We start from the raw sequence: 25,022 nt of genomic DNA on the forward strand, positions 1-25,022 counted from the left end.
GCCAGAGGCTAAGTGCCAAACTGAGGTGTAGTCAGGTGTCCCTGATCAGGAGAAGAAACACTATCTAGGAACAGCAAACCCAGCACTGCACAGGAACTGATCCAGTCTCCCAAGTGCTACACCAGTACTCTTAACTAATGGACCATCTTCCTTTTTATTTTCCATGCCTTGTCTTACCTTCCCTTTTCCCTTATCAGTTTTTGGAGTACTCTGAAAACACATTTGCCATTTTCCAAAGTATTGTATTAGAAATGCCTTCCAAAGAGAGTATGTAGCCTCACAGCTTAGTTATTATCCTTCCTAGAAATACATAGTTACTGATAGTGACCTACTATTTTGTGTGAGAGAAAACACTTTTGTAGACCTCTATTACTTCTCCCTGTAAGGGTTTATCTTTCAATTAGTCCAAGAGAGATGATACAAGTTATGTTGCCACGCTGAACAATGCTAGATATATCGACATTTGGGGTGCTGGACTTCTGTAAAGGGCTATCAGACTTTACTCTGTATTCATGTTCCACTGTAAGAGTAAATCCACGCAGGACAGACCACCCCATGCTTTGTATTGAGTTGTAAAATTAAAGATGAAGAATAAACAAAAAGATAAAGATTATATCCCTGCTGATGACAGCATTCAGGTCAGCAACGCATGCCACCATTCCTAAAAAATATCTTGTATTTAAACCATCTGTGCATTGCTAACCCATGTAAATTCCCTATCAAATGAATAAAGATTTGGTGTCAGGGCAACCAAAGGCCTTCTGACCTAGACAGATGCATATGCAGATTCAGGACATGTTTTTCCAACTTCTGCAAATAAAAAAATTAAATCAAACTGCTATTCACAGTATATACAAAGAGTTAAAATATGTGGATCCAGACATATTGTAAGGGATCAGAATACTCCAGCCACTGCATACGTTTTTTCCCAGTAACTAAGCATTATTAAAAGGAAAGAACAAATCATCAGATCTTAAAAGGACACACACACAATCCTCCTCTTGGAAAAAAACACTTCAAGAGATTAGATCCTTGAAAAAACAAATGTTTAAAAAGAAACAGGCATCTGAAAAAAAATTCCTACATCAAAATTGAGACCATTTATAAAACCTAACTCTAAAGGAATTAAAAAAAAAAAGAAAAAAGGCAAAACCCATCACAAGTGCTTTTTTTTTTTTTTTTTTTTTTTTTTTTTTTTGTCAAGGGAATACCTGACAAAGGAGCAGCTGTACTGCTTACCTAGTTAGCAGCTTATCACACTATTTCTGTCATCTTGGATCGAAAGGCTGGTATTAGGACATATCCCAGAGTGAAGAAAATGGAGATCTTGAACCAAACCCACACACACTGTTATCTTCTAATGTGTTTAATTGGTTTAAGATTCTTCCATCCCAGCATGAGAGATAGTGTTACTAAAAATAAAAACTGCTCCATCTTTGGAGCAGCAGTGGAGACCTGTAGGCAGAATGAAGAGGGCATTTTAAGCATTATTGAAAAGGAGAAATTAAATTAATATAGGTTTAACACAATTACTCTTCTTGCAGAGGCTCACATCAAGCCACCTGGCAGGGGTAGCTAAGGAGTGCAAGTAGAGCCAAGCAGTTACAGCTTCGTGAAGTTAATATATATGGGAAAAAAGAGAGAATAGTATAGTCCTAATTCAGCTTTTCATTCTAAAATCACAACACTCTTACACCATTAAATTTTCATTCTTCTGGGTTTGTTTTTTGTAGGAAACAATGTCTGATTTAAGATTCAATAGATCAAATGCTCTTCAATCCTGAAGGCAAGGAAGGATTAGGTAGAACAGCAGAAGGAAGGGTGTACTGTTGATCTATTTATATTCCACCACCTATTGGGTCAGCAAAGTCTTACATAAAAGCTTTGTAGTAGCTGGAATTCGACTTGCTTTATATACATGACATGAATTAGCTTCCTCACAGTTCTACTTTGCTTAGCTTGATCATGGGAAATGGTTTGTGCATTTCTAAATCCAATCCAAGTTTTGTTGCCTCAAATATCTCTGATCTCAGAACAGAAACTCTTTCTCTTTTTTGTATGTGAGACATAACTTCTTTTTAAAAAATCAGAATATACATACTTATCTTTAAGTTCTTTAGCATTAATACCATGTATTACCATGCTGGTAATCAAGAATTACCTTGAAGGAAGAGAAGGAGTACAAAAAAATTTAAAGTATTATGGAGTTAAAGAAGTTCTGCTTCAATGTCCCTGACTATTGTTTTTATGGTTTAATGTTTAGCATTTTTCTAATATTTCAAAGGCTGCAGCAAGCAGTAGGTGTCACTTCTTCTATTATAATGGTCCATTTTTCATTTTATTCTTTGCTGTCTACACCATTCTAAAATCTTAGGAACTGCTGCACTCTTATCTTTCATAATAAAAGCAAGCCTAATGTTCATAACCTCTCTGAGAAGGGAAGGTCTTTCATCATCTTTGACAGCTTCTTTTTTTTTTTTTTTTTTTGGGGTGGGGGGCACAAAATCCAACATTAAGAACAGTTCACTACATGCCAGCTGCAAACAGGATCTCAGCAAACCCATGTTAGTAAGAATTGTCCTGAGGGATAAGACACAGAGAAAAGGTGAACAAGGTGGAGCTGAAAGCCTAGAACAACTCAGACTTCCATCTCTGTTGCAGACCTAGAAAAGCTTCTGATCTGGACAGCCCAATGTTCACTCCTAACTTTACCTTGTCTGTTTTGAAAAGCAGACACAACCAGCCACTCAAAACGTTATAGAATGTTACAGGTAAACTAAGATCAAGCTTTAGGAATTATTTTTCTATCAGACATATTTTCCAGGAAGAATATTTGCATCTCAGTTTTTTCAACCCAGTGTGAGGAGTGAGGACCAAAATAACCTACACACCATAGCTCCCAAACTACAGGATTACAAAGCAGACCACCCAAGCAGCCCTATGCTTCTACTCCACTCAGGCCATTCATTCTCTAATCTTTCCAATCTCTAATCTCACTTTTTATTACAGATCCCAAATCCCTCTTCCACATAACTCTTGTGTGCTTAAATTTAAGCATATGCACAGACATTCTACTGCATCAGGTCTTTGAGTTCACTGCACTCAAGAGAAATGCTGCTGTCTTTGGTGTTCAATTAATCACAAGTATCCCTATGTTTCCAGTGTGTTAAGGAGTTTTCCCTCCTAGCCTATGGCTGAAATTCAGAGCAAAATCATATTTGAAGGAACTGAATGAGTGTCCATCCATTCTGTGTAGTAAAAGAAGTACCAAAGCAAACAAACAAAATGGAAGATATTCCTCAAACATTACTGAAGCCTTTTGATACAGCACTGCCAACTTCTGCTTTCAAACAGCAGCACACTCTCTGGGGTTCCAGATTAGTCAGAAAGCCTGCTATGGCATCTTACAGGAGCTGGTTATTTTTTAATAGTCTGCTATTATAAAACAACTTTCCTTGAGTGATGCACAAGATATGGGTTACTGTGCTTCTCCAAATGACAGGAGATGCTGGGGACGGAAAAGGCTTCTTTTTCTCTGTCCAGCTGACTCTAATTTTGTATAAGTTTAATTCTCTTAAAAATTCCAGCAATTTGTGTCACTGCTGAGCCACAGGAACCAATTTAGGCATTTGCAAGCAGCTTTCGGTTTCTTCAGACAACAGCAAAAATCTGACATTGCCCAGAAGCTCCTGCCTAGACCAGAAAGCTCCTGTCTGTCTTGGTACCCAGATGTACCAGTGAAGGCCACATAGACAAGGTTTCTGCAGCATGTGCTATGCACTTTTCTAGAAACTAAGCTTAACCTAAAAAGACTTAACCACCTCTAAGCCCTAAAAGCAAATACTTAAGTTTTGAGATCCCTAACAATGAAAGCTAAAGTAAAAACCAAAATGCACTTGTCATACATAGAACACAACGTTGTTTGAAGTGGGAAAAAGCTCCAAACCAAATCTGCACATCCAAATTGCCAACTGATGGGGCAGGTTCTGCCATCAGAGGGAGAAAGACGCTTTCTGTGCCAGATCAGTGGAAGTGTTTTGTTTGCTACTATTAGAAAGGGGTTTTGTTTCCTCTAGATGCAGATGTTAAAATGGTTCCTAAAACCAGGTAACAGTGCCAAAATAAAAGCAAGCTGAAATAATGTAGTGGCTTTATGCTGCTTTCTGCTGCCTATGTTTTCTTAGGCTTTTCTTTGGCTTCTCTGATTAGGCTTGACAGAATTCCTTTATACCAATGCCTCAGCAGGAAAGACAACATACAATCACATCTGGAGATCACTTTACATCTTAGGTAGCAGAACAATTAATAACTTAGAAAAACTCATCATTGCTTGCAGAACCATCTCAGAGTTGCACAAAAAAATTGTTTTCTCTTTTCCCGTGTGATAACACTCAACTCCTCCCCACCTTCCCTGCCTTTTAAATGGATCTCAAAAATTAGCACATTAGAAAAGCTTGAGCTCATGCTAAGAACCCTTTGAATATTAACATAATTAATGTCATCAGTAATACTCTGAGTATGCAGGAACAGCAGGTGAATCAATGGGAATGATGTATTCATATGAAAAAAGACTGTGACCTTTAAAATCCACAGGGCTTTATCGGAATGCAATTTTAAAGTGGGCTGCTTGTAGCTCAATGGAAAGAATAAAACTGAACGTAACTAAGGAAAAAGCTAACAGACACCACATGCACCAGGGAAAATAAAAATACAACTGAAACATAAAGCACTCTAAGGGACCTCTTACAGAAGATGCTCCAGCTACATTGGACAGTGAGGCAGCCTGTGGGACAGTTTGAGAAGCCACTCCAAGGACCTCTGTAATGAGGGAGAGGCAATTAAAAGATGAACATTCCCACAATTTATATCTAACTGGATAGAATTTTTTTAATGCAGAATGCTTAAAATTAAGGTAAATGCTTAAACCCCAAACCAACTTGGAATAAAAAGTGTGTGATTCAGTTTGCCCACTTGTTAATTTTAGCACATCAAACAATTTTCCTTCCTGCAAGTGAATGCTGAAAGTGATTCAGAGATTGAAGCAACTTCATTTCATCTTCACTACTTCAGAACATTCAATTATTTCAACACAGCTGAACCTATTATGATAATATTTCAAGGTTCTCAGCAGTAAGTGAACTAGAGGGAGTTTCATGGAAATAATCTATCAAGGGGTTATGGTGAATAACTTAATTTTCATAGATGAGGTTGTAACCAGAAGCCCTCAGAGGAATTTGCATCCCTGTAAATCATTATGGCCTATTGTTCTTGACAGACTTGAAACAGAGGGTGTCATGACAGTCATGAAATGAAATTACCTCTAATTGAATGAGGCATTTTGAACCCTGATGTGCCTCTTTATTTTATACCATTATTTAATTGTTTTAAAATATCCATTATATTGGCTTGCTTATAAAGGAATGCTTGGCTTGGTTCCATTTCATTTTTGCAACACTGTAGGAATGGATTTTTTTTAACTTGTCTAAAAGGATCTTCACACTTCCCCATACTGACAGGGCACAGACCTGAGCAGAGGAACAAAGACTTCTTTGACCACATTTTAAATGGGATAAACATGGCTTCTTAGTTGGCATTTTCATACAGTTTCACTTGAATGACCTGTAGCCTTGAGTGAAGTGTGGAAAAAAATCCTAAAAGGTTTTTAAAAAGGCAGTTTTATATAGCACTGCTTGTGCCCAGTTGATGCCTTTGTTCCTTGAAGGCCTCTGCAGTAATTTCTCTGTTGAGTGAAGTGATGTTTATTGAAAATGGCAAAGCTGAGCATCAGCAGGTTCCCCCGCTGTTCAGTTTATCTGTCCCCTGAACTCCAAGCAGCATCTTGGTCTGAAAGTGTCCGCCTGGTAAAACAAGCAACCAACACCACAAAAAGCTTCGATTACTTCCAACTGCCAGTGCTTATGTTGTGACTATGTACCTTTTCCCTCATTAATGTTTAATTTCTATTCTTTTGAGCTCTCTTGCAACCAGCCTATTGAGCTCCAAAGAGTACTTCTGATAATCCTTAGATTTATCAGATCCATGATTTTTGGAGGGTATGATGTTCACTGGAGGTACTAATATATCATGTACTTCTAAAAACAGATCCACAGGTTGGAAATAGATGAGATATGGAGCTTTGGCATGAACTCATTCACTGTGCTACCAGTGTCACACTGCCACCATCATCTACCATGGACAGGAGATGAATCCTGCAATTAATTTAACTGGAAAGACATGATGTCCCACTGGATAGACAGCGCGCTGCAACTCAGTGAGGAATAACTTAAGCAATTCCTAGTACTACACAATGCTTCAAACACTTCAAATACTGTTCTCAAAGTAGCTTTTTAATAACTCTATATTGTGGAGACTGGGAAACACGCATGGAGACTTGCCCACAGCCACACAATGAATCAATAAGAGAAGAGGAAAGAGATCTCAGGAGATGTTTGGCTTTAAGTAGAGAAGTTTAGTTTGTGCTTCAGTAGAGAAGACTGTCTCTTTTTAGAGAGCCAGGAGCTGTGCTCTGGCTAATGGAAACTCTTACTTTAACTTGGAGTGACTTTGCAGTAGCACAGATTGCTGCAATCATGCTACGGAGCGGGTGCCAGTGGTTGCCTTCATTCTGTGTTTTTCTTGCTTTTGGTGGCTTCTCATTCACCCTAACTAGAATTCAGGGTGGTTCTGAATCACTGCCAAGCATTACTAATAGAAGTGGGGAGCAGGAAGGAAATAAAGATGGCTGTTTGCAGAATTAGAAGTGCTACATCTAGAATGGCATATTAAAACAGGGCAAAAATAAGATGCATGAGCTCTGGCAACAGAAGAAAAATGCTTCCAGCTAGCATTATGAATAAATATCAGAATCTTATCAATAATATTCTTGTTTATTAAAACAACTTAAAACCACCAGAAATATAAAATAGGAGACTCCCAGGGAAAATACCACATTTATTCCCCTCTTGGATCATTTTAATTCAGAGTTCATGTGAAAATGCTGAATTTCCTTTTCTTTTTAGTCTTTAACTCTGGACACTTAAGCACATTTTGAGCTCAGACAAAGTGCTTCAGTGAAGCCCGTATATGGGTCATGCTTAATAGCAGAGGTGTTTCGTTCATTTAAGACAAGTGGTCAGCTATATTAATAAGTTTCTCCTACTTTAAAAATCAGAGATGCCCCCAATATGCACTTTCTGACAGGCAAGGCTTTTTATATACAAGGCTTCTTTCCACAAGATTTTGTTAAGTTTAAAAGGGAGCCCAATGAATGAGTGGGAACACAGCACTTTTTCATGTATTCAAATTGTCCTCAAAACTGCCAGCTCTGGGAAGTGTAGCAATAATTTTGCAAAACATAGTCAGCAGTTAATCTGAAAGGACAAAGTCTTAGGACAAATGCCATGGCTGTTCATTGCTGGCAGGGAGAGGCAGACACCATTTTGTACAAAGTGGCCATCCATTTTGTACAGAATGACAATCAGACATTACCATCTATAAGGACTCTTAAGAGCTGAACCAATATAAACATTTTTTTTTCAAGTCCAAATAGCCTGGTACCACCTTTATTTCATATAATGTCTGACTCTGACAGTCAGACTCCTTGAACATGGGCAGCCAGTGGTCAAGCCATTAATCTAAATTTCAGAGAAAATACCAAGTCCTGGAATTGGTTCAATACTAAAAATAATCTCCCTGTGCTAGGCAAAGTTTTGCTTCCAAAATGAATGCCACTTTCCACCTCTATTAAAAGGATCCATGAATGGACCTGTAACACTGAAGCATTTCCCTACACTGTATTGCAATGGAACAGTATTTTGAGACTAGCTCTTTCCATGTCCATTGAAGCTTCCCAGAGTTGGACTGCAAGTCAGCAGCCATTATGGGAAGATGTCCACCATGTTGCGTCTTGCCTGGTTTCCTTTTAAAATCACATTCTTTGGGAATCAGAGCAGAATAAGGTCTGAGTGCAGTCCTGATTAAAAAACACTTCTGGAAAAAAGCATTCAAGTTCCAAGAGCAAGCTTTTCCTAACTTAACTTTGCTTGAAAAAGTTTCTAGTAGTTCCAGCCTCACCAGATTCATCTGAGAATGGGTAAGGACTTGTTTTTCACTCATTCTTCTATCGTTTTAATGAAATCTATTAATGCATACATTTTAGCATTTTAGTGGGAAATCTTTCAAATTTTAGTTATGTACCTTTACTTGATCTCCTAAATACAGGATTGCCATTTTTCCTTTTACAAAATTCCATGCAGAAACATGTTTATTTGTTTTGATGGATCTCCTCTATTTGTGAAGGATGTCTGAACATTTCCTAGGCTTATCTGATGACATTTCTCCACACAGGCCAATCATAAGGAGCAGCAGCAGTTATGTTAGCAAAGAGGCACACTGTGAATATACAGCCAGCACCCAGAGATAATCAGCCTGAAGAGGTCTGACAGCACCTACCCAGAATGGCTTTGGTGTTTTAGCACTGCACCCTCAGCACTCTAGGCCAGGATTTCAGTTATTAACAATAACAATTTTCAATTTTAACAATTTTCAGTTATTAACAATAACGAGATGGGCACGCACACAGCCAGCCCAGATACAACAGACCTTCAAGTGCTCAAGCTTTCTACTGAGCCTCACCCATGGCATTTTGATCCTATTTGTTTGCACCGTGGTAGTCACTGTCCATGTCTGCTCTCTCTACCAGAGGAATAACTTCTGGTAAAAAATATTTGGGGTTTTTGGTTTTTTTTTTCACTAATAAGTAAAACAACATGTCAGAAAAGGATGCAAATGTACGTAGAACAGCCTCACATGGGCTAGCTGGATACTTTGCAAAACTTAACTGTAGCTTACTCAAAGTTAGAAGAAACAAACCTATGGGGAAGCCAGTTTGTGTGGAGTGCATTTTAGTTCAACCAAGATGAGCTGCTTGGCTTCCTAACACTTGTTCTATTTATTCCTCTACTACAATCTTCTCAGTGTGACGTCTTTAATGAGGAGATCACAACATCCTCTATACTGGCCAGGGAGATTAAGCAACACACACACAACCCCCGAGAAAGCAAGAGTCTTTGAGATTTAACTCAAAATCTATGCTGATTTGCCATAAAGATTAGACACTTAAATGACTGGATAATTTTAATCTTCTACTAGTATTAAACTATTTTTGTGAGTAAGTATTATAGGATAGAAACAAACTGTTTCCTTTTGAAAATATATTTCTTTATGGCTATATAAAAGATGTCTGTTGATTTTCCCTAAGGTATTGTATGTTCCTGGGAGATCTGATTTTAATGGCAGATTTGCCCATGCCTGGCTGGCACTTAAACCACAACCTAGGGAACAAGGGTTTTGTTTTTCATTTTCATAAAGCTCAATAAACACACTATTCCCTACTAGAATGTCCTCTGTTATACATTCAGAGCAAAGTCCATCTATTTTTGAATTGGCCAATAATAGATTTCGTAGTATTTCTGTCCAAGATTCATTGGTATAACAAGGATACAAGAAACATAACTGAAGTAATTAACCTCATTTCTGTGTTCACATTTATAAGAGGCTGCTTTAGGGTGAGAAGTGGGAAAAGAAAAAGAACATCACAGTTGAAACAAAAAAAGAATATATCCTTTGTCAGTAGTCAGGGCATACTAGAAAGCAAGTACACTCAGCAGCAATAAATTAGGGTTATTTAAACTGAAAATCTAACCAACAATTTTAGCTAGAAGTCCTTAGCTGAATACTCAGATGTGTGGCATCTGAATATCCTTTCATTTAAATAAGTCTGCTCTAATTGCATATTTTCTGTCTTTTTCCATTGTAATCAAGCAAAGATGCCAATGAGGATACATGTTCTCTGATAAGGCAGTCAGAACATGAGCTTGCAATTACATTACTGTTTTCCAAGAAGGCCACCCTTATATTTTTCATACAAACCAGCTCTAATTTCCAAAACCACTATTTTGCTATGCTGCCATCCTCAATAGTATAAAAATTCTTCAGGATTCTTGGTGTCTGCACTCCAAGCTGCTGAACTCCAAGCTACTTCCCCTCTTTAAACAGCCTTTATTTAGTGAGTTTCTAAGGGTGAAAGAGGCACAGTATGGCAGTACCACTGAATGTCTAGCAGTTCAAAAACATCTGATCCTTCATGTTAACATTGCTTTGGACTGCTGTCCACATCAAAGACCAGTACCACATAGTTTGCACATACAGGATGCACATACTACCTGGACATCTATGTTTGTAAAGCCTCCTATTAATCACCCCTATACTGTCATATATTAACATTAAGCAGGTGATCAGGGTGTTCACAAAGGAAACAGTCCTCTTGCTTGGTTACCTCTCTCATATGAATACTATTTACTCAAGAATTGTACTGTAAAGTAAAAGAGCACACATATATTTCAACTTCCAGTGGAATCCTTTTTCATAGTCTTCATTAAAAAAACCCAACAAACAACACAACAGTTGTCCCAATAATCTTTTCAGTTGAACTAAAGAACTTAGATATTAAGACTCTAAATCATTAAAAAGAGATAATTCAAGACCAAATCTCATTACAATCCTACTTCATTTCAATGATGAAAAAGCTGCAGCAAGTATGTCAAGTGACAGACTCACATAATTTGTCAACATACTTACACATTGAACATGTTCTAAAGGAGATGGGTCTTGAAACAGAACACCTTTTCCTAACCCCAGTTGAGTTAGCTATGCTTTAAGTCTGAAACCTTCTTAGTTTCCAGGATAACTGTTACCTAGTGCTACCTCTTAATTTCAGATTAAATTTTTTACTTAACCTTATTCAAGGTATCAGTGGGAGCAGTTGACTTGCCTCTTTTGCATAAGGGACAGGGAGTTGTTACTAAAAAGAAAGTCCTGCCCTTTACTTTTTATATTTCTGATAAATTTAATGTTGCTTAGCCCCCTGGTCTCCAAGGGAATCAGGAAAGAACAGAAATAAAATCATCTTTAAGAGCATAGTTCAGCTTTTGCTGTTGAGAACAGAAACTAGGCCAGGGGAGATTTAAGAGTTACTGTCAAGTGAGGTATCCAACTAACAAAGCAAAAAATTATGACTGAAGAAGGCTGTTTGTAAAAATTCTTTTTAGGGAAAATCTGCAACTCACTCTTCATAGGGACATGTCTTGATTTCAGAGAGGTCAGTAAAAAATGAAAGATTCATTTGTGCAAACGACTTCAAGGGCTCTGTGACTTTTATTTGGCTGTGAAACCATTAGGCTGTCTGTTAGCACTGATCAATAAGGCCTGCAGTCATTATGTCTGATAGCTCCTACATTCCAGGAAATGAACCTGTGAGTTTTATTCTAATTGTTATCATGCAGGTGTTCACCTGCGACCAACAAAATCAGCAACTGAAGCATGTAACAGATTCTGGTTTGCAGTTTCAGAGAAGCTGTGAATAAAAGGCCAAGCACTGAATTTCTCTTCCATTCACACATGATTTTGGATTAACTACCCTTGCTATACTCAAAGAGAATTTGTTCCTTAATACCTTATCAAAACAATGCTAATTTTTACACATTATCTTTCATCACCAACTGAATTAATTGGAAGTTTGTCAATGCACAGGAGCCAATCCAGACTGAGGTATGGAATGAATTTAGAGTTGAGCTAACTATCTCTTACTTAACCCTTACCTGAATGTTTCTATTCTGCATCAAGACAGTCCAATTCCAAAGCTTTGAAGTGACTTCTGTGGTTTGGAATGAGACACACTCATCCTGGGATACAGGTATGCACAGTGAGCAAATAAAGCAGAAATAGTTAAGATGAAGTAAATTTTTAGCATATAAACCCTACAGTGTTATCTAGATTGGAGCTTTTTGCAAGTGTTTGACACTGGGAAAGAAAAGTACAGACAGAGCTTTATCTCAGTGCAGTACATTTACAAAGTGTAGCAACATCAGTCAAAAACTGGCCCCAACAAGCTCCATATTGCCATAGCCAGTTGGCATAAAGGTGGTGTGTATTCCCTCAGGGTGGGATTACAGCTCCACATGCTCTTCAGGAAAACAGGCCAGACAATTGAACTTCCTTTTCTAGGTGTGCTCATTTGCCTTCTCTCACAAATAATGCTAACAACTGACAAAAATGAACAAAATCCTGAAAAGATACTCTTCACATAGCTCTCAAAGCAATTGCAGCCTTCAGGGAAAAGGTGAAATAAGTGCTGTTGATGCAGTACATCTGTTGATTAGTCCATAAGGACGTGTGTTTATGACCAGAATGAGAACTAACTGCTGCAACAGAAATAATACCAGCTGAAGAGGTTGTACTGTTTTGTTCAATCTCACAGCAATATTCATCATATCTGCACCAGCATGCATGTGAGATTGGAACTGCTAGGGCAGAAGTCACTCAGCACTACTAAAAGCTGTTTACTCAAAGGACTTCAGGGTTTTCAGAGCCTTTGCACCTTTAACACTGCCGTGAAAAACCTCACAGCCAGAATACCCCTCGCTGTTTCAATTCAGTGTTATTCTGTAACTAGGGATTCATCTCGGGATCACCACAGGTCCTCTGGGAAAGCAACTCAGTATCCTTGAAACATAATTAGAGAACTGCAGGGAGATTTCATCTCACTGAGATTTTATAGTAAACCAGTATTTAGCCCTGGCACTAACACCTTTCACTTAATAAACAAAAGTTCAAATCAGCCAGAGAAGAAGCTTTAACAAGCACTTTTATGAAGTCCACAGTGGCAAAAGTGAATCCCCTATTTGCTGATGCAGCACAGGAGGGGAACAAGCCACCCTTTTCCTGGCATTAGCTTAAATGGTTCCTCAGACATACAATCCATGTGATACTGGCCTGAATTTCACTGGAGATACAAATACTTCGGTTTTGTGGGTCTTTTTTTGTCTGTTTTGGTTTGTTTGTGGTTTTTGGTTGGGTGGTTGGGCTATGTGTGCATGAGAAATGGGCTTACTTTAACCTTACAAACTGTACAACCCTTACAGCCAGGACACAAAGAGCATATTCACTGCCAGCTACCCTATTTTTCCAGGGGTGAACTGACAAAAAATGATCATGAACACTCTCAACACTAAGCAAAGGGAGTAAGTGAGTATTTGATTAGTTAGGTGAATGTGAGTGGCCCTCTAAACTCACAGGACAAGACTACAGTGAGAATCAGAGGTGATTCTCCAACGGACAAATGAAAAATAGGTCATGGATCTGAGCCACTAAAGGAGGCACTTTGGAGCACTACACAAGTCATTGAAAGAACCACTTTATGGTATCTTTTAAAAACCTGTCTCTGCTGTCATGGCACTGTTATTTTTGAGAGCCATGAACAATTTCCACTGACATGATAGGAGGCTGCTATACAAACATGAAGTTGACAACTCATTTTAGGAGGTGTTATTAAAAATATAGGATATAAAAATCAATAGCTGCTACACTGGACACAAGCAAGTTACTTAACAAAGTGAAAACAGCAAATTCCCTTTATGGCTGTGCCACATGCTGCAATATAGATCAAACAGGTTTTGGTTTTCCACTTAAAACTGTCAGGACTAAGATTATTACAGGAAAACAAGTTCATCATCCTGTCTTTTCTGAGGAAGGGAGGAAAACTTCAAGCATACAGATCAAGTGTAGAAACAAAACAAAATTGAAAATACAGTCAGGAGGAGTGATTGGCAGTTACATGAGGAAACTAATCTTGTAAATGGACCAGAGGATGCTGAAAGCAGAGGCAGAGAAGAGGAATAAAGGGGGATTTAAGCAGATTGAGGCAGAACTCTCAGAAAACAAGGACTCCATATCAGAATTACTGTGCTTTTTTTAGGAACCTATTAGAATATGAGAAGTGCTTAATTTTGCAGTGTGGATTAGTGCTTTGACAATTTAACCATCCAAACATTTTAGACACTGTTAGACAGAATCGCAGTCTGAAAAGACAGGAAGTTACTCAGAAAAGCATTACAGTAAAACCTGGATATTGCAAGTAAAAAAAAAAAAAAAGATGGAATGAGTTTAGAATAACTAAAATACTAATATTTGGTTCTGTATGTTGTACTTTAACGAGCCTCCACAGATACAGTAATGTAAATTATGTTCATGTGAATAGGGGATGCCACTAGGGGATCTCTTGAAGATACAGGGTCTGTGCCCAAACCATCATCTCTCTGCTTCAACATGCACTGGAATTCAGATGAAAAACATTAGTGTGGGGATAAAATAATAAAAAATCTCCACTGAAATGACAAAAAAGTAATGACCTTTGTTTATTCCAAGTATCTGTTATGGCCTTTGTTGTCAATAACATCTACAGTTACTTCTATGTTGGGATTGTAATTTTATTATTTTAACAAGCTTGTAGCTATATGTTAAATTTTCAGAGCATTTGATAAAGACTTTCACAGTTTTAATCAAAATCTGTTTGTATATTTTTCAGCTGAAGCCAAGAAGTATTTTTATGTGAAGAAGACCAGCATGTATAAGCAAAACACTCAGATGTAGGTCACAAGTGGATACTTGTAATTATTAATAATGACAAAAGAATAACAATGTAGTTATTGAAAAGCTAGACTTACATATAACTCATTATGTTTTAAAAATAATATTTTTGTGTTTTAAAGTGTGAACTTTGCATAAGCATTTATGTTAAGGTTGATGTTAATGTTGTGATGCTACACACAAAAAGCTGAAATATTGTCCTAATTGGCATTATCTGAACCCATTTTCAAACACCTCTCTGCCTCATTCACTGCATTTACTATTTCAGACCGGGCAACACTGGGATTTGTTCAAACAAGGCTATTAAGAGAAAAAAGGAACTGCTGCTTTATCAGTGAAACAAATTCATGAACTGTGAAACATTTTCACCTGGCTGGTGGCAGGGCTGTATTTAACTGAGATAAAGAGCCTCGAGGGGGGCAGTATGGTTAGAGGGCTTGGGAGAGTTCCTGGTTAATGCCTTACTTCCTATAGACAGGGAAAAGGAGATCATGGTGGGGCTGCCAGTGGCAAGAAAGGAGCTTTGATCTTCTCTGAGGAGTAGAGCAGCTTTGAAGAGGTAAGCTTATAACTTTTTTTGGAGAGTCTTTGGTTTTATTTTGCCAGTAATACTTTAGTTCAGGCTACTTTAAAAAGTATCTATAGTTTAGTGAGATTATTTTTGCTTACAGCTTTAAGGAACTTCTAATGGCAGAATGGAGGGTGCTAGGAGAACCAGGGAACCAGTTTTTTCTTTCTTTCTATGAAGCCAAATGTTTTCTCTACAGAAGCTGAACTTATGGTTAGTATTATACTAAAATAATGTTCACTTCAAAGGAATTACAGGGGGAATAATACTGTGGTTTTATGGCAATAGCATGACTGTAATGATTCCTTGTGAATTAATGAGGGTACCATGAGTAAACAGCCCATACTAGCTTGAGAAACTTACTGGCCTCTCTTCCTGGAAAGAATACTTTAAAAATAATGTATATTTTCTCCAAGGCTGCATGTGATTTTTTTTAATTTTTTTTATTTTTTTTTTTTAGCCAAAAATGTCCTTTGCTTGGCTCGTTATGGGAGCTGTAGAACTGGGACTCTAAGGGCACTTGCTACATGGCCTCAAACCCTCTTTGTGACTTTGCCTGGTTGCTGGGCAGTAACTTGTCACCAGCAACTGTTTACCAGTGTTAAAAAGCATTTCTCTTAGGAGCCTCTACATGACCACAAACTTAGCAATGTGAAGTTAAAATGCAAAACTGATAATGCTAAGCTAGGGCTTTAGAACTGGTGCTGCAAGGGTCACTAAGCATGGTGATGTGAAAACCTCCTCAGATGAGTTAGTGCTGACTGCTGGAGAAGGCAGCATGAGGCTGCACAGAGAACAAGTCCATCTGATGCAAGACAGGCTGTGGGCATGACATCTGGCAGCTGCAGTGACTGGAGTGGTCTGCAGTTTACATCCCTCCCTAGCTGCTGCTTACTTTCTTCCTCAAATTTGATACCTGAGCTGTTTGTAAAACTATAAATCTGATCCACTTGATCAGCACAGGTCTCTGCTCCCTAACCTATTCTTAAGCTGTGTAAGGTAACATGCCTGGTTCTGACTGAAATGGGAGGTTGCAGTGCTCATCTGAGCAGCTCAGCTGGTAATCTGAAAATTAGGTAACAAGCAGCTGGGGATGGTAATCTGTGCTCTGCACAGCACAGCTGCTGTGACACACACACATCAAGAGGAATGGAGGGGCAGATATTTTTCAAATGTCCTCTTTCCTCAGAAGCAACAAACCCATGCTAATTCCTGGAGTGTGCTTTTCAGGTGTCACTTAAAGGCTAATACGGCTCAAATGAAATAATCAAAGGGACCTTTTTTCCTTATTTCAGTCTCTAAGAAAGTGACTTAATTTGTCAAACAATAAAGTCTTAAGCTGGGCTGTGACTGACAGGCAAGCATTCTAATGCACCAAAGAGCCTACCCTAAAAACAAACTGTCTATAGTGCCCCAGAACATCCCTTTGTATTAAATGTCAGTTGGTGTTTCTTGCTGTTCAGTCTCCAGATGGGTTGCTCTGTTTCACCACATGGTGGTACACTCATTATTGGGATAACAGGGGTTCTTCTACCATGTCTTTCTGCTAACCTCTTCTTTCAAGAGGAGATCTGGGTTGTTGCAGAACCCCCTTTAAGCTAGAAACAGCCCATGCCTCCAGATGAACAGAAAATTAGTTCCTCCTTAGAGTGTCTCAATAAGCATTTTCTCATAGACAGAATTTTTATTTTAAGCAATGCAAATAGCCAGTTTTTCACTGTCTCCTAAAATAGAATTTCCTTTGACTTTCCAAACCAAAGAGACTTGACATTAACTCTCTGCTTGCCCAGCAGGCTGTCTCAGGTTAGAATTTTATGAATTTTCTGCTTTAAGAAAACATCAGATGGATTTCTTGGCTCCAGATGTGTAGCTTTCCTTTTGGAAAAGCTGAAATCATCTGAAGTGAGGAGGAAAAAGGCATGCAGGCTTAGGTGGGGTATACATCACTGGCAATTAAAATATAAGATCCTCCCCCATTTTATTGATAGAATAAATAGGAAAAGGATATAACCAGCTGTCCCAAAGATCAAGGGGGCTTCTGACCAGCTACAGAATAGATTATTATGGACACAGTGTAGCATACAGACTGACCCATAAATACTCTTCTGTAGAATTACTAGGTAGTAAAATCCCCTGCACTCATTCTCTCTAATGGAACACAGTACTGCTTCTAGTTAGGTTAGCAATCCTTCCAATACAAGGAGTGGGTAAATTGTATAATGTGATACATTTGTGCACCATTATCCCAAAGGCTGACTGAAAATAAAAATTTCTTGTGCTCATTTTGGTATCTATTCCTGACATTCCTCCAGAAGAATGTTGCCTAATATCTTTAGTCATTAACATAACCAACTCAAAGATTCACTCACGGCTGAATTAATGTGATACTGTTTTCTGTAAGTCACCTCTACACCTAACCACTTTGTCATGCTGATAACTCCTTCCAGGAGAAATCTGACAGTGGAATCTCAAGTTCACAGTCACAGCTGAAAACCCTGGCTGTTAAGCAGGATTTAGCAATATGCAGCTGAGATGTGGTTCCTACTGCTGTTCACAAGAACCTCAGTTACTGTCGGGTGTCTTTCTGGACAAAGCCTCTAAACAATACTACTTGGACTACTTGTTTCTAGTTGGGAATGATGATAAATGGCTTTGGAAACTTCATGGTGACACCCAATGGGTATATGGGGGTGTTCCCTCAAAAACTGTCATCTTTATTCTCTGGGGTTGATGCCACACAAACTTCTTGTTTCTGTGGGTGGTCCTGATGAAGTCTCAGGATAAGAAGGCAGCCCCTGAAGACTGGAGTTTAGTGTTCAGAGCTCACTACTGTAGTTTCTCCCACATCAAGTGTAAATACATAGTCTTCTCCTTAAGATGTGTAGCAAATGTGTGAAGCAAATGTGTGACGGTCACTTTCTGTGTGCTTACAGAACTAACTTTTGATACATAATGCAGGAAAAGACAAAGTTCAATATTGCCATTGTTTGCTACTTACTACATGTATCTGAGAACCTAATGTACCTCAGACTTTATACAAACTTTGACTATCTAGAGGTAAACAAAATTGCTTTGTCTTTAATGGAGAATTTGAGCTCAAAATTGAAGCTGTCTTTAATTTTCCAGCTTAGAGATCAGGAAATAGAAGTCTATATTACATCAGCTGTGGAAGTCAAAGGCAGAAGTTGGAGTACAGTTATGAATGTCATGTAAAATTTGGATTTAACATTCCACATCAACTTAAATTCTGAGGTAAACATGTAAGAGCAAGTCAAATTAGCTTCCATGTTTACTGCTTTAGCTAACAGAAAAACATTTTTTCAGAGACACAGGAGACATCAAATCTGTCTAAAAAAACAACCTACTCTGCACACTATATTTAATTTGAGGATTTTTAGATGCCTTCCATGCATATCTAAATCTATGTAAGCTTATATTTTCTGCATGTGTTGGCTGCTAAGATGTACAGAGACAGAGTAAGGTGTGGGGCAGAGACTCTATCAATTTTCACTTAATAGATTAAATGACTTCTGCTGTGTGAGAACTGTGTAACAGCTGTACCATAAGGCTCCAAGATTTTTAATCTCTGCTAAGGATGCACAACACAACAGGTTATTTTCCTTTATTTGCTTTGCATCATACTAAGTTAACTCTGCTAATGATAACTAAATTATTTTAGGTATCTTGTTAGGTCAGCAATAAGCAAACAAAAATACTGAAACTAATTCCAGTGAAATTCTGGATGGCTAAGTTTTAAAGACATGGAAGGACAAATTTTAGACAAAATTCTAACAAAGTGACAGAGTAATATTGCTGACTAAAAAGAACCCCCCAAACTTCAGTGTTAACATTGATATGAAAATTAAAGTTAAGGTGTATTCTCTTTTAGCACCCGACAATTCATTTGTCTCTTGTGTTGCTGGAGATCTCAATGCCCCTTCTGCATTCAAGGGTACAAAGCATCACTTTCCGTACTACAAGTGGACTACATTAAATCATAAATGCAGAAAATTTGACTGCAGCTCATTCAGCCTTTCCATAAAAGGCACAAATTTAATGCAAATTGCTGTTTAAACTTTATTAAATATTTAACTTTTTTCAATAAAAGTGAATGAACAGGAAGGACATGAAGTTTTTGGTGTTCACTAAGGAACCAGGCAGGCAAACCCACACCTTGTAAAACTGCTCTTGCATTATTTGTAGATGTGCCTTGTGATTTATGCATAAGAAACACGAGTCTGTGTTTAGCATGCCAGAACTACAGATCACCACGTACTGCAGACCTTCTGTCACTGCTGGAAACAATCCTGATACACTAAAGATACCTTGACTATGGTGACACTTACTTAAATACAAAGTACAACCTGGCTAAAGTTTCTATGTGAAACTCTGGCCTCTTTGAAACAAAGGTCCTCATGATGGTGCCAAGGTGTGAACTTACTCTGCAGTCAGAATAACTGGGAATGTGGACAACTCCTGCTCATAAAGTACTCTAAGGTTTGTAGACAGGAAAGCAGCAATGAAAGTTCAACAACAGAAGACCAGTTTTTCAGATCATATAAATTATGAACTCTATGCATTAGATGGAAGAACATTCCAGTTTCTAGAAATTAGAAACATGGGTGGGGGAGCACAAACTTGTGTTTTCTAGGATGTTTTAAAACTGTATTGGTGCAAGCTACAAGGAGGTTCTGCTTTGGCTTTCTAGAGTATACTGTCCATAAGCTGAGCAGCCTTGTTCTCTCTTTTAGTTGGGCAGTGTCTTCTTTTAACCAATTAATTTGGGTGATTCATCTTTTTATTTGATTGCAAGAAGTCTAAACAGACTGATCTGAGGAAGTTCACTGAAGGAAACCTCAAAACAAAGAAGGATTAAAGCCAATTAGAGCTGCTGCTTTGGTTTTGTAAATACTATGACACATGAGCATTTTAAGTGAATAAGTGGTTGGAGATGATATGGCCTAACAAATGACTGGGAAACTCTTGTTTGATAGGAGTGCAGGTTTGGATTTCTCAACATTTGATTGCTGCATCAAACTAGTTCAAGGCTTCAAGGGTTATTCTAATACTCAAGAGTTTGTTACTGACTACAATTTCCTTATGTACAGTAGAAACAAGGTATAAGTTGATAATACAAGTCTCTGCAGAAAAATATAAAGTTCACAAACTCTTAGTGGTTTCTGGTATAAATATGCTCTTATTGCAGCTCTGTCTGTTTAACCTTCTAAGAGGTTAATGCTCTACCAGAATAATTTCCTAGACAGAAAAACAATGGGATGAGGAGGATTAGAAAATTGCACAGGGAATATTAAGGATTCCAGAAAGCAGGACAGTCTTTGACATATCAAGTTTTGCCTACAAATGTTGGAGTGCCTGAGCTAGAGATATAGGTTTATACTGACCATAAGTTCTAGTTTCATAACTCCATAATTATTCTGACCTACAGTTAATAACATCTCTTCATGCTTACATTCCCCATAGTAATTTGCTTCAGGAGACTTCTGAAATATAGTAAGATATTGCACAGCCTTAAATGGAAGTTTGTGGAGAAACTTATCCTAAAGTGATAAATATCTACTGGGCAGTTAACACTATGGAGATTCAATTGTGATGAGACTGTTCTGTACAAATAAAATAATGACAACTTGTCTGACTTGAAAGATTTAAAATAGAAAGCAGCTGTGTTTACTCATGTTGAGAAGCCAGACTTAGCACCTAAACTATGCTGTGAGACCCAACTGAGGTGCTTGGGCTTTTTTTTTTCCTTGCTGTTCTGGCTGAAACAGTACAGGAAGATGTCCATAAAGAAGTTGAACTGTGCTCCCTTGAGAGCTGGATGTGAATCTGCTCATGCAAACCATGAATGGGTATTTCTAATCTTCAGCATGGATGCTACATAAGAAAGCAAAGCACGTGTGCTTCCCAAAGGTTGGCAAACCAAATTAAATAGGGTAAATGTCTGCAGTGCACTCACTATGGTGAACATAGTGCATTCTAATAAAACCCACTCAACTCTGCTAGTTTATATGAGAACAAACTGTCAAGGGGCCTGGTGGGGTGAAGCCATCAAAAAAAACCCCAAAAACCATGGGTTTAACTGTTAGGGAAATAAATTATCAGCCTTGCTTTTTAATGAGAAAGGATGCCAAATTCAACAGTACATACTAACTCTAAAAATAAAAATTACAATGAAACCTGAAGTATGTGTTGAAAGGGTGAGGGACAAGTGCAGTGCTATTCTGTAGCTTGACAGACTGACTGTCCCATCTTCTGGAGGAAAAAAAAATGCATAATTGTATTTCAAGCACTTGAGATTAGAGGACCAGCTGTGCATAAATACTTGCAAAAATAAGACTTGGGTTAATACTCCAAAGGAATGCATCTTCAGTTACCAACTGAACTGATATTGCTTATTCTCAAACAAGTCTGCATTTTCATAGTAGCAAACTACCTGTAGATGCTAAGTTTAAGAACTGCTGCTCAGGTGAGTGCCTTCAAAACAAGGAGCTGATGTACATCCTTAGAAGGTCTGTTAACAGAAACTGACTGAAGAAGTGACAAACTATAATAAAGCTTTTGCTGGCTGCTTTCAATTGTATTGGAGCATACTTACTGGACTGTCAGTGTTCAGTTTTAACTGGTGACATAAAAATTATCAGGACAAGTATAATAAAGTATAATTAATATCCTCACTTGCCTGCCAGTATCAAATATTTCTCTGTTAGTTTTAATCTTTTTAAAACAACAATCTACAAGAAAAGGAAGTAAATGTTTGTCTTGAATTTCAGAACATGAGCCACAACATGTTTCTGCACTAGTGTCATATAGGAAGGAAAGCATACCTCTGCATTAGAGGGTGGACTTAGGCTATAATTTAATTGCCACAGCAGCATGTCCCAATCAGTTGGAAAGCTTCTAATTAACCTCTTCCCAGGAACCACAAGGAAACAATCTGAGGAAACTTTGATTACTCAATATGAACTGGATTTCCAGCTAGAGTGCCTCTTCTTGTGTTAAAGCAAGCAAGCATCTTAGAAGCCTGCATGATCAATGATGCTTTCTGCCCTATCAGCTGATCTTGCCGCACATGGAATCTCATACACAGATCCCAGGTATGGAACTGTGCTAGTTTCTTGTCCTTAAACAAGTTCAGTTTGAAGTACCATGTTTGCAGAGTGTACTTCAGTTGGCGAGTTGAACTCCTCTCCAGGGAGCAGAGGAAAAAGTGTTCAAGTACTTACAGTATAAAAGGCTTTTCAGAACATGTTTCTCCCTTTCTATTAAGTAAATTATCACACTGAGTAGTAGAGTGGGTGGAAGATAAAGCATATCTTTGAAACATAATGCTCTCTAGAATACATGTTCGTGCCTAGAGAAGGAAGTGGAAGCCTGAGCTGATGCCTGCCTTGCAGCAAGCATGGTCACATCTGGGCAAGAGGTTTCCTGTGGGGATGGTGCGGTGTCTCAAGGCTTCCTCTCAAAACCAGGAATGTGTCTGTTCAGCAACTCTTCTGGTTTACTAAAGGCACACGCAGATGTTTTTTCAAATATTTTAATTTCCTAAAAGTCCCAGTTCTGAAATGTTTGAGAAGCAGGAATGTTTCTCTAGACTTTATAATACCTGGCCCCTCTGACATCTACTGAAGTGCTCTAACATGTTTTTGGAGCAGTGCATTCAAGGTTTTTCCCAAAAATGTTCTGTCAGAAGTAAAACTGATACCAATTTCAAGGACAAGCAAAGGAACACTTGAGGTACTTCAAGAAAGAAGTGCAGAGTGTTTCTACTAAAGCTTCTTGTCCATGCTATAGCTGCTTGAGATAATAGAAATTTACCTTAGGTTTGTCTGATGTCCTTCCTCTCAATGAGCTAAAAGCATTTTCTGTTCAAGCCAACAAACAATAAAATGGGTTATTTCATCCAAAGTTGGACAAAGGACTGCATGCAAATTCTGCTACCCAGCAAAGACCATATAAAAGCATATGCAAAAAGCACTTCAAAGTCTGTTTGCTAGGCATAACTTTCCAAGTATTCCTCTCTTGTACCAACAGCTTTGTCTGGTCTTGTCAGCTTATTCTTTTTCTAATTGCTGGCACAAAAGGCTCTTGAATAATGTTTTGACAGCTGAAATGTTACATCTTCATAAATAAAAAGAACTGTCAATAGAGCTGGTGCAGAAGCAAAGGAACCAGATGCAGTACTAGAAGTTGGGGGAGGGGACAATGATTCAAAAGTTGAGAAGGATCTGCTTATAGTTTGATAGCAGCTATCTGTCTAAATCCAACCTAGAAAATGAGATCCTGCTATATCTGGAGAGTAGAAAAAGCTCCCTGGATGCACATACACACAAAAAACTGTTTAGAAATACCAGCATCAGATCAAGAGGGTATTCTCTCCATTTCTGTCCTTTTCACTGTAAAAAAAAAACAAACAAAAACAAAACCCACAACAATTTTCTGGTGTCTGAAGGTCAAGCTAGCAAACTTGTGTTTGTCTTCCAACCTTAGAACCTGCTATATTAAGATACAGTAGTTTTATCCTATATTTCTTTCACCTTTAGTCTGCACATAGGCCTTTAAGTTGAGCCCTTCACTGAAATCATGGCTTGAAAGGGTACACATAGATCTGATTCTCTAAGCTTAGTTCTATCTCATCAGTGTTAAATTCATATTCAGATAACACGAACTGAGAATACTTTTTGAAACACAAGATGTGAAAAGTTTAAAAATAAACCGTACAGAAAGGCACAAACACCTAGAGTATGTCAGTGTTAACAATAAAAGCTATTTGTAGGACAAACCGTGATCAGTACCTTATGGTATTAAATGGAACCAAGACATTGAGCTGCTTCTGGACCTGAAGACCAGGTATATTCCTCTCCAAGCAGAGGTGCCTAAGCGCAGGCCGGAGGGGAGGGGATCAGATCCTCCGGAGACCGAGGGCACCGAGCTACCTCACCTGCCCTCTATAAGCTGTGCCCAGCCGGGGGGTTCCAGCTGCCCAGGGGCCGCCGCCTTCCTGCCCAGCCCCGCATCTCCGGAGCGATGGGGCCGGGGAAGCCGCGGCGGCCGCCGCTCTGGGGGTTTTGGCCGTAGTCCCTCACCGCCCCGATGGGGTCAACCCCCGGCACCCCGCGCCTGACAGCGGCCCCCGCGGAGCATGGGGGAGCCTCAGCGCTACCGGGGCTACTTCCCCGTCCCCTCTTCCCGTCCAACGGGAGGAACGAACACACACACCCCGCCACCGGAGAGGGAGGACGCCATTGGGAACAGCCCAGCCGGGAAGGCGTTTCCATGACAACCCCCTTCCCGCCTTGCACCCGCCCTCGCCACAGGGGGGCGACGAGTCCCGGTACCCCCCCCCCCTTCCCAGCCCCTTCCTCCTTCCCGGCCGGGTCCCACCCCCCTGACAGCCCCCGTCGGGAGGATACAGCTTGAAGCCCCGGAGGATCTCCTTGGCCCGCTCGTCCGTGGCCGACATGGTCCTGCCGCGCCGCGCCGCGGGCGGACGGGGCTGGTCCGGGCTGCGCGGGCCTGGGCGGGAGGGCGGCGGTGACAGCGGCGCCTCAGGACCCCCCTCCCCTCCCCCCTCACTCCCTCGCACCCGCCACTGGCCGGCGCAACCAACCCGAGCGGCTTCGCCTCGCCCCGCCCCCTTACCCTCGGCTCTGACCAATCACTCCCCGCCGCCACACCTTCGCCCCGCCTGCTGGTGCAGGAAGGACGGCGCAGCTGGCCAATCAGACGGCGCGACAGCTCGGCCCCTCCCCTCCCTTATTCAAGGGCGGCTGCGCAGCGGTCCTTAAGGCGGGCGCTGCGGCCGGGCCTGACGTCTCCGGGAAACGGGAGTCACTGCGGGACGGGGATGACCCGGCCGCTCCTCCCCCCGCTGCTGTGAGGCTGGGCCGCGGAGGGTGCGGGCGAGACCGGCGGAGAAGAGCGGGCGTCCCTGCAGGGGGCGGTAGGCCCGGGT

At 39.7% G+C, this 25,022-nt stretch overlaps 1 protein-coding gene across 1 annotated transcript in view; it reads right to left on the reverse strand.

Annotated features, from left to right (window-relative positions):
• PDE6D (phosphodiesterase 6D) overlaps window positions 1-24,649 on the reverse strand; it is a 34,281-nt gene extending 9,632 nt beyond the window's left edge. Inside the window, exon 1 of the mRNA XM_030455879.1 lies at window positions 24,481-24,649. Coding sequence (XP_030311739.1) covers window positions 24,481-24,530 — 50 coding nt within the window. The 5' untranslated portion in view covers window positions 24,531-24,649. The remainder of the gene's footprint in view (window positions 1-24,480) is intronic.
• Window positions 24,650-25,022: the final 373 nt, after the last annotated feature.

This window comes from Calypte anna, chromosome 9 (assembly GCF_003957555.1).
Source record: "Calypte anna isolate BGI_N300 chromosome 9, bCalAnn1_v1.p, whole genome shotgun sequence".
Classification (NCBI taxonomy): Eukaryota; Metazoa; Chordata; class Aves; order Apodiformes; family Trochilidae; genus Calypte; species Calypte anna.